Source organism: Spermophilus citellus (assembly GCF_964194105.1).
Source record: "Spermophilus citellus genome assembly, chromosome: 14".
NCBI classification, from domain to species: Eukaryota; Metazoa; Chordata; class Mammalia; order Rodentia; family Sciuridae; genus Spermophilus; species Spermophilus citellus.
The window spans coordinates 34,661,034-34,671,508 of NC_138194.1; the positions used below are offsets into that span (position 1 = coordinate 34,661,034).

At 43.1% G+C, this 10,475-nt stretch overlaps 2 protein-coding genes across 3 annotated transcripts in view; both read right to left on the reverse strand.

Moving 5' to 3' along the window:
• Nucleotides 1-7,440, reverse strand: part of ADHFE1 (alcohol dehydrogenase iron containing 1) — a 33,936-nt gene extending 26,496 nt beyond the window's left edge. For both annotated transcript variants that reach the window (XR_014018760.1, XM_081265964.1), the window contains exons 1-3: nucleotides 7,325-7,440; nucleotides 3,083-3,120; nucleotides 1,310-1,356 (exon numbers count right to left, since the gene is read on the reverse strand). Coding sequence is in view for 1 of the 2 variants with exons in the window: in XM_081265964.1 (XP_081122090.1) it covers nucleotides 1,310-1,356; nucleotides 3,083-3,120; nucleotides 7,325-7,383 (144 nt within the window). In the remaining variant the exon portion in view is untranslated. The remainder of the gene's footprint in view (nucleotides 1-1,309; nucleotides 1,357-3,082; nucleotides 3,121-7,324) is intronic.
• A 1,000-nt stretch (nucleotides 7,441-8,440) lies between these two features.
• On the reverse strand, nucleotides 8,441-10,235 carry RRS1 (ribosome biogenesis regulator 1 homolog). The gene has a single exon (XM_081265911.1). The coding sequence runs from the start codon at nucleotides 10,101-10,103 to the stop codon at nucleotides 9,006-9,008; it is 1,098 nt and encodes a 365-aa protein (XP_081122037.1). The 5' UTR covers nucleotides 10,104-10,235; the 3' UTR covers nucleotides 8,441-9,005.
• Between the last annotated feature and the right edge of the window lie 240 nt (nucleotides 10,236-10,475).

Sequence of the window (10,475 nt, forward strand, 5' to 3'; positions counted from 1 at the left end):
TGTAGATTATAACAGAGAGTTAGCCACTCCATTTCTGAAAGCCTGAAATGTTCCTCCTTACCTAGCGAATGAAGTATATATTTCTTAGTATGTTCTCCTAGGTCATATGGGCTCACACTTCTTTAAGGGAACCTTGACTCCAGTTACATTGTAATTATTTATTTGAGTTTTCCCAAGATCATTATAAACTTGCAATTGTTCCTTCAGCTTCAAATGTCTGCCTTCCCCAACCTCCATATCTAAATTAACACTCTAATTTCTTACTTTCCCATTTAAATATTACCTCCTGTGTATATTTTTTGTTCCTTCATCCATCTATCCATTCTTCCATCCACTCTTCTATGCACACGTATATTTGTATGTATCCAACTATCTTCCCACTCAACCAGCACTACTGTGTGCTATGTTCCAGGCACTGTGCTAGGTTCACATAACACAACTATGAGAAAGAGAAACATGGTCTCAAAGTTTACAGGTGAGAAAAGAGCTTTCATGCTGATGAATAATGGGTCATTTTTGGCCCAAAGATGTTTTATTTGATCCATATTGTATTTAAATTTTTTCTTCTATTTCTTTTTAAAAATTGGCTAATAATTGTTAAAATCAGTATTAAAAAGATCCAATTTGACTACCTCAGTTTCTATCTCTCTTGAATAATCTGGTAACACTGGAGCTATATCCTCAGGGGGCAGAAAACTTGTTGGGTTGAGTGGAAACCATACCCTTTATATAGGGTTTGTGCTCTGTGAGCATCTGGTGATATTTCAATTTATGACTTCTGCATTAGAAGGAGGGAGGGACTAAACAAATACTTACAAGTAATTATGTACAATGTGATTCACTGTACGTAATAATCAGAATAATCATTCCTTTATTCTTGCTTCAACAAATTACTTTGACTTCTTTGGGGATTATTATAACTACAAAAGATTTAACAGATAGTATATATAATTCAGAGAATGTGTAGCTTGGGAAGTATTTATTTATTTTTATTTATGTGGTCTGGGGATCAAACCCAGGCAGGGCCCGATGCCCTAGGCAAGTGCTCTACCACTGAGCTCATTCCCAACCCTTATTCTATTTTAATGGCTATATAGAAGACAGAATTTCAGACATTACTTATGTCTCAGAAGAATTATATTCGGTTATCCTCACAAGGTGCTTTGCTAAATAGGGCTTGATCAAATAGTGATTATGGAACATCAATTAATAAGAGATTTCAAATGAAATGCTAATATGTTAACAAAACACTATAGTTGTATTTTTTCCAGGTCATTCATAAAAGAAAGAATGGGTTGATAAAATCTACCTCAAAGGCATAATCTGTTGTTTTCTCAGAAGATGAAAATCCAGGAGCTGAAAATGTAGAAATAGGTATCAGAGTAGGCCTCAAAAATAAAGCATAAATATTTTTTTGACAGAATAACCTAGCAGTGAACATTAGCATCTTCCTTGAAGTCTTGCCTACAATATATCAGGTTTCATGTTTGAATATCAAATTAAATTAATATCTATATATTAAGATAGAATTTAATGTTAACTTGATGCTGATTGTGTGAAAATAAAGAGAATTAAAAATTTCCTCCACTGAAATTTAAAGAATATTTGAAAACATAGTATATAAAAAAATTCTCTGAGAACAACTATTAGTAAGTCTATTACAGCCATTGTAATAATTTGTTTGAATTACAATTGTTTTCACAAATATAACATCACAGTAATATTTGTCTCTAGCTTATTTATATTAAAAATTTCTAGTTTCCTTGATAAAATTTAATTTAAAAATTATAAATTGATATTTATTTGCTAACATCAAGTTTTCATTAAAGCAAATACAAATTTTTCTGTGATATTGGAACAACAGGAGAGTCCCATCAAGCCTCATCAATGAGTTTTATCTTTATTTGTTTATATCAGTCCTGGTCAATAAATAAAAGTCTGCAGAATAATTTTCACTTTTTTTTTAAAGACCCCCAGAACCAGATAACAATCTTAATATTGGTTCCCTTAGGGCAAAGACACCCTTATCAAAATTTAAATTCCTTTGCTCCCTATAACTTTAAAGAAATTATTATTACTATTATTCCTGTTACTAAAGTTTAGGTAAAACAATAATTTCGGTCCTAGATTATTTTTCTATAAGTTATTGATTTTATTCCTAAAATAGCAAATGACTAATTCTTTGTTAAAACTAAGGATTAGAGCAAACCGCTTGAAGCCAAAGTCTGCCTAAGCTCCCAAAGGCCTCATAGACAGCATGCCTCTGCCTCACAGGGGCCTCAAGGTACTAGAAGGCCCCGTGGCTGAAAGGTGAGCCACGTCTCAGGCAGGAAAAAAGGCCTTCGTCTGTTCTAACCTCCCCACCCCACCCTCAGTTGTTTAGATTTGACCTTTTCTTCCAAGAGGCAAAATCAGTTTTTGTGTCAGTAATTCATGTGACACTCTGAGGACTTGCTGCAACTATGGTCAGCTTCCTGCTGCTCTGAGGACAATGGAGTTTGGTAAGGATTAAGACATTGGTGGGAACTGAAAACTTTTGTCATTATTCTTAATTTTTAAGAAGTAAAATGTCATTTTAAAATGGATATAAATAAGATTTTTCCTTCTAGGAACCACCTTATTTTTTAGCCTTTTTCTTTTAGAGATATCTTACAACCTTTCCAAGGCTTCATCTTGATTTATTCTGTTTGATGACTCCACGTTCTTTTCAAAATTTTCAGTGCTAGGGATCTAATCCACGGTCTAGTGTATGCTAGGCAAGCAACTCCACCACTGTGCCTAATCCCCAGCCCAAACCTAGACATTCTTAAAATCCTATCAGTGAATTTTTAGCACTGACAAATATTTTATCTATTTAAATATCATCGAACATATATTCAGGCCAATATCATCATCAGTAGCATACAATCAGCTCCCCTCCATAGCTGGAGATACATATTACATAGAGAAAAGATTGTTTTTATCAGCTTTCCTCTCTCACACACTCCTTGATTTTCTGTCTTTATACATGGCCCAGATGTACTATAAATGCCAACTGTAGAAACCAAAGTTGTGGCTAGTGTAAAAACACAAAATGTATTACCTTGGGAGTAAGTATGAGAATGTGCTGGACACTTGCATCTAGGGAAAAGAAAAACAGTAACTTGAAAATCAACAAATAAGAATACTTAAAGTAATTCTCACATTGCATTATAATCCTAAGAGATAATCAGGCTGTTAATTATTGGCAGGCATTTTACAATAGGAAACAAACAATCCAGTGATCAGGATGCATAGTCAACCCAGAGTCTTTCTAGAGTTGTAAAATCCTCAGCACCACATAAAAATAAAATAAAGATATATATATATATATATATATATATATGAATGAAAGATTTTTTTTTTTTTTTAAGCAGCCTACAAGCAGCTGAGATAAGCATTCCGGGAGTATGCGAGATCTAAGGTGGGGTTCTCGGTTTCCCTTCAAGCTCTCAGCTCATATAAGTTTGGAGCTTTGATCAAATCCATCTAGGGTTCATGTGATCCTCTTCTTGCTCCCCCCACCACCCACTCGCCACGATGGAACTTTCCTCTGTCTTCAAGCTGTTTAAAGTTTTTCTTCAAACAGGCCCTGGACCTGAGCCAACTCTTGGCTCTCCCAGGATCCACAGGCATTCTTGTCACCTCTGAGTGTCCCCACTCTTTGCCCAGTTGCAGCTTCAATTTCCGTGCATTTGACCAGGTCTTGGGTGCGTTGTGCTCCCCTAAACCCATCATCTCTTCTCACTCCTCAGTCGGCTTCTCTGCAGATTTTCCATGTCCTCCTTTTTGGAAACTTTCCCTCCCTTCCTTGTCTTGCCCGTTCCTTCTCTGGCTTCTTTCTCCTGCTGGGTTTTGTTTATTTTTATAGCCCGTGGGACAGTGTTATAGTGAGCTCCCAGTAGATACTTGAGTGCATGACCTCCTCCTCCTCCTCCCACCCCGCCAAAATTCAAATTTGGAATTAAAACATCCGAGAGGAAAAACGATGGAGGAAGGGAAAGGTTGGATTTCAATGGTCCTCGGGCTCTCAAAACTTTCTGAGAATTGTGAAGTCAAAATAGACACTGGAAGCGAGTTAGACATCTTAAGTCAAGGCTGCCACCTAGCGGGGGATAGGAAAGCAGGCCAGGCCGAGGACCGCTCTGAACATGTCATGCGTTAAACCCTTCAAAGACAAGAACAGCAAAGGAGAGTTAAGGGAAATTGCATGGAACTGGAAGGTGAGCCTCAGGGTTATACACAATTACATATAAGAGGAAAGGAGGAGTAGGAGAAAAATTATATAAGTGGAAGAAACGATTTATAGTAGAGGGGATGGAGAGAGAGTAGGGGAGGGGAGGGGTGGGGAGGGGTGAGGGGACAGTGGAGAATGGGATAGACAGCAGAATACATCAGTCACTAGAAAGGCAATTTGTAAATCAATGGAAATGTAACTGATGTGACACAGCAATCTGTATACGGGGTAAAAATGGGAGTTCATAACCCACTTGAATCAATCTGTGAAATATGGTATAATAAGAACTATGTAATGTTTTGAACAACCAACAATAAAATAATTTAAAAAAAAGAATTGTAATGCAAAATAAATTTAAAATAATAATAATAAAAAAAAAAAAAGAACAGCAAAGGAAAGGGAAGAAAAATATCCACACCCAGAGCTTTCCAACGCGACAGCTCCTGGGACCACACGCTTCCTCTCTCCTATCCCCTTTTCTTTCAAGCTCTGACAATATCTCAATTTATTGTTTCTACTCCTTACTTGAGGTTCCTGTCCCCTCTTTCCTTCTGAGAACCTCCATCTGTTGTGTATTGTATTTCCCTGTGCTCCCGGCCTCACTGGGTCCTTCTCATCCTCTTCCTGCCTGAAACTCTCAGGCTTGCTCACTCTCTGGCTCTCCCCGACTGGCTTACATTTGCTGGCTCCATTTTCTTAGCTCTAGCACATTCCTTGGCTCCAGCAATCAGGCTGCTGCAGGAACAAGTCCTGGCTTTCAGACTAGATCCTCAGACCTCCTAGCATTTGCGCTAGCATCACTGAATGCTGTGAGCCACCCCCAGCTCCCCTTGGGTAGGTAAAACTCTTTCCTTGGCTTCCAGGACCCCCTTCTCACCTGGGTTTCTTCTCATTGTTCTTTCTCTGGCTCCTTCTCCACTCTACCCATTCCTTCAATGCTGGGTTGGATCCTAGGCTGCCTTCAGCCTTTCTGACCCTTCCTTCTCCCTTACTCTATCTACATAGACTACCTGTCACACATCAAGGCCTCACATATTAATATCTCCACCTGAATCCACCCACTTTTCTCAGGGTCCTTACCATTCTGGTTGGATTGTCATGTCTCATCCCTATTTCTACTAACTTCCTAACTGGCTTCTCATAACTGCATCTTTGTCACCTTTGTTTCCCACGATGTGGTCAGTCAGGGACACATTTTTAACGTCACTCTCTTGTTTAAAGCTACTTCCAGGGCAGGTGAAGTTCAGACCTGGTCTACTTGAATGGCCCCATTGACCTCTTCAGCTTAGAACCTCATCTTTCTCTATCTCTGGGTTTTAGCTTCTGGAAAATTAACTTCATTCTTTTCCTTGAATGAGCCACATCTCTTTCTTTCTCTGTTCCCCTTCCAGAACATTGCCCTTCTTATTTCCCTGCCGGGAACATACTTTCCTCTTTCTGGATAACTTTTGTTCTTTCTCATCAGTTCTCATCTTTCTGTAAGGCCCCAGTTTCAGGTAAACTCCTTTTCTATGTGAGCTGCAGTACTGAGCCTTCTTCCCTATTAGAGTTCTTGTCAAATCTCAGTACACACATGTCTTCCCTTTCCACTGCACACTGCCACCAGAATATGCTGACATGATTCTACTCATGCCACACTCCTTTCTCATGCAACCACTTCAAAAACATATTCTGCATGACACTGGTTCCAAGGGTATGAATGGTATGTGATTAAAAAAAAGAGTTGCATGATGATATAGATTTAGAACAAAGAATTTTAACACAGCTGAACATTACCTCCCCTGCTTCTTACAGGACTTCTCAGAGCCCTTTATATACTAATGTATATTCTGAGTTTCCAAGAAGGCAAACAGCAGTCAGTGGTTTCCCAATCTTACTTGGTCATGGAATTCTTTTACCATGGGGCATCTCAAGGTATTAATGTTTCAGGGTTAGAAATATTGTTTTAGTAGCTGTTATCTACAGAACACAATTTGTATTCTTTTGCATAGGCCTGAGAACAAGGCCCTATGAAACCACAACATCTGGATTCAAATTAGCTCTGTGACACTGGACAAATTATTAGTCTTCATGCCTTTCTTTCTTTGTCTACAGTAGAGGCTAATAATACAGTATGCCATAGTGTTGTTTTAAGGGTTAGAGTTACTGCTATTAATAGTCCATGCAAAGTTTGTGGACAGTGCCTTGCCCCAATGGTAAGGGCCCAGTGTCAGCTATTTTTTTTTGGTGGTATTTCACCATCTGTTTTCTTCATTCTCACTTCTTCCTACAAGGGTATGACCAGACTTTACTTCTGGATCCTGGAACTGCATCTCTTGGACTCTGGTGTTGCCCTTCCATCTGCCTGAAATTCCCCTCTAGTCCGTCTCCTTTCCCCTCCATTTATCTCTACTTGTTAGTTCAAACTTCCCATGTTCTCCCAGGCCCAGAGGTGCACTTGTATGTTCAACACTATTTATCAAGCAACTACTATATACCTGGCATTTCTGGACTGGGAGTCAGACTTGTCATAACATTTATCACCCAGACTCCCTGTATATGCTAGGAAGTGTAACTCCATGTGGTTTCTTCCCTTGTACACTTTCTGCTGCCATCTGTGGTAGGTCAGTTCTCAGTCTGTCCTCTCTCCCAGTATCTGTACCCTTATGTGCCCCACTAGACTTTAAACTGCCCCATTGTCTATTCCTAGAACCTAAATATACATAGATGTAACATACACCCAATTAATAAGTTATCAATTGGGTATATGAATTTATCGTGGTCACTGTGACCCCTGCCACTACGCACTGCCTGCCACAATGTGGGACGAGGCCTTATCTACCCTGAGCCTCAGTTTTCTTAATGGTAGATAAACTGAGTAAAGCCTGCCACATTGCATGGTGCAAGATTGCATGTGCTATTCTGTGGCAACGCAGTTGTGCCCCGGAGCACCGCGGTACCTGCTTCCCTACATTCTTGAAAGCAACTGGAAAAACCCTGCGAGAGCCCAGGCAGATCTTAGGCCGGGAACTGCATGGGCGCGGCAGCATCCTCCAGCCCCTGCCCGCCAGTTTGGCGGCCTGCACTCACGCTGCGCGCTGCAGTTGCTTCAGCAAGTGCGCGACCCGGGCCCGGGCGGCGTCGGCCATGGCTGCTAGAATGTCTTCTTGGTTCCCCGGCGCCGCTCCGCCCCAGCTGCCTGCCAATCCGAGTCGTGGCCCTCCTCCCGCCCACTCGGCCCACGGGCCCTGCCAGGTCACCTGGCCAAGCTTCAGTCTGCAGTGGCCTGGGACCATTTTCCTGCGGGTTGTCAGAATCTGGCCGTGAAAGCTCCAGCCCTAAGTCTCACCATTCACCTTTGAAACTGTCCACCACAACTTCTGGCCAGGGTCTGGAGTCCCACTTTAAATCTCTCCTCTCCAAAGGCTTTCTCACATGTTGGAGACTTGGCGAAAGGGAGAGGACTGGGTCTTTTTCCACTCTGAATTCTTTAAAATTATCTGGACTTCAAGTTTGAACCTTGCAAATAAGCTCGAGGGGTCTTCTCCCCCCCCCCCCCCCCCGCTTAAATTACAGGGGCCAGTGCCACACCCTACTGCTAAATCAAGAAAGCTTTAAAAACAAATTCCCAAATAAGCAACAAAATCCCATAATTTTAAAGTTAAAACTAAAAAGAGCAGTGTAGCTTTTAGCTCTAGCAGCAAAAATGCCCCTCATACTGTCATTTTCAGAGATTTTACTAAGATCAAACCAGCACAGGCCAACTTCACAAGTGAATCAAAAGATAGTAATGTTGCAAATATGGATTTTGTGGGTCACTTTCTCTTTCCCAGACTCTACTTGACTTCAAGCTTAAAAAAAAAAATGGAGTTATCAGTGTTGAGGAAGGCAAGTATTTTCTGGATTAACAAGGTTACCATTATTTGCAGAGTACCCCAAGTTTATCATTTATAGATGTCAATATGTTCTGGTTGACAAATGTCAAGCATTCCTTACAAAGAGACATCCATCAGTTATTATACTTTTAATACTATATGTTATACCAAAATAAGTTTTGAGTTTTCCTGATAAAAGTAGCTTGCTGAAACTAGTATAATATAACTGCTTTTGTGTTTTTATAGAAAGTAAACAATAATCTGTACTGGACATCCAGATCACTGTTTTCAAGTACAACTTCCACCAATAATCAAAAAGTAAAAAGCAATGCTAGATACAGACACATTTATTAAATAACCTCACAACAGTTTATTTATTTATATTTATTTCTATGTGGTGCTGAGGATTGAACCCAGTGCCTCATGTATGCTAGGTGAGCGCTCTACCACTGAGCTACAGCCCCAGCCCCACAACAGTTTCTTTAAATCAACTTAGGAAAATGTCATCTTTCCTCTCCCCTCCCAGATCTGATGAGCATAATAAAACCTTGTTACAAAAATAACAAATGCTAAAATATATAAATTAATCTACCATAAGTCTCTGAAATGTCACCAACTCTCCTTCACCCCATAACCCCAAAGTAAAATGCCCAAATTATTTTTCTAACCCTTGTATCCTCAAATATACCCTTCATCACTAGCTAAGGTCTCGTTTGTAGGAAAGACTTTGATCTGTACAGTCGAACACTTACATACTTTCTTGAGGGGAGGACAATTTTGTCCTTTCAACCTCAAACTCAATGAAGACAGTGGTCCCGCCCTGCGACAGTACCCAAAACTTAACATCTCGCATACAGTTCGTTCTTTACAGAACAGGTCCAAGGGTGAATGAAGTGTTACTTCCTCCTCTTTCCTCCTTGGTGCTGTCCGCCTTTTCTCTTGCCACCCAAGCCAGGTGGCCCGGAATGCATCTTGCCTCCCAAATTTCCTTTTCTCTTCCCCTTCTGGCTGGGCGGGCCGCCTTTACTCTTGCCTCCTGGACCCTGCCGGTTCCCTTTTCTCTTGCCCTTCTGGCTCATTTTTCTCCTCTTGGCGGCCTCCTCCTGGTCCTCCTCTCTCATCTGCTTGTTGGTGGCTCTCGTCACATCCAGCTGAGGCTTCTTGCTGTTCATGACTCGAAGTAGCTCCAACTGGTTCTTTTTCTCGGCTGCGAAGTCCCCAAAAAGGGGCTGAAACTTTCTCTTTTTGCCTGAACCCCGAGGAGCCTTCTCCTTGGGGAGGCGCTCCTGGAAGCGCCCCACAGAGGCGGTGGAGATCTTGGCCACTTGCATAGCGCGGCCCAGCTCCTCCTTACTCTGGTGTCCGGTAGGGTGCAAGCCGGCCGCGCTGGGCAGCTGCATCTTGTGCGCACGGGCCAGATTACGCAGCCTGTTCAGCTCGTTCTTGGCTACGCGTTCCTTCTTGGCCTGAATCCGCTTGGCGAACTGGTCTTCTAGGGGGTCGGCGCTACCGGGAACCTCGATCAGCCATTCCTTGGTGTCATCCCGGGCGCGCTTGTAGCCCCAGCGCCGCCGCCACTGGCCGCTCACCTCGTCCCACACTAGATTGGTTTTCTTCTTGGGACGGATGCCCTTAATGCGCGCGAACTGCTGCCAGCGTGTAAGCGGCCGCGGCCGTGGGAGCGGCTTCTCACGCGGCAGGCGCGTGGTGGGCTCCGGCAGCCGGGCCACCAGCGCCTCTTCCACGCGCTCCGTGGGCAGCTGCCACAGCTGGTTGATGAGCAGCTGCGTATTGTCCCGTGCCAAGGCCCGCAGCTCGGCCTCCGGCGTGGGTCCCGCCTGCCGCAGCACAGTCGGGGGGTTGCGGTCGGAAGCCAGCAGGTTACCCAGGTCAAATTCCAGCTCCAGCTCCTTGTGCACTGTGATGCGTTGCAACTTCTCTGCCTCTTCCTGCTCCGCCTTTGCCAGCAGCGCCTCCACGCTCTGGCCCTCCATGGCTCCGGATCGGTCTCCTAGCTTTGAGGTTAATTGTTGAAATCACTTCTCAAGAGCAGGGCTCGGGGTCCCGGCAACTCAACCACGTGCGGAAGCCCGGACGCTCAACCCGGAAGACGAAGGTTCGCTTCCGGGTTATGGGCTTGTGATCCCGGCGACCCAAGGAAAGGCCGGCAGAGGGCGGTGTTGGAGAGCTGATAGGATTAGAAGAGTGACATTTTGGCTGGGGCCCAGATGTAGGCGAAACTGGCTCGATCCTGGACTACAAGTTCCGGGAACTGGTTGGGACTGCGACTCCCAGGATGCAGAGGCAGGAGGCGGTCCCCGGGGGCGGTCATAATAGGACGCGGGCCGGTCAAATTTCTGGGGCTG

Coding starts and splice junctions, on each gene's coding strand:
- RRS1 (XM_081265911.1), bottom strand. CDS start 10,103: ATGGAGGGCCAGAGCGTGGAGGCGCTGCTGGCAAAGGCGGAGCAGGAA.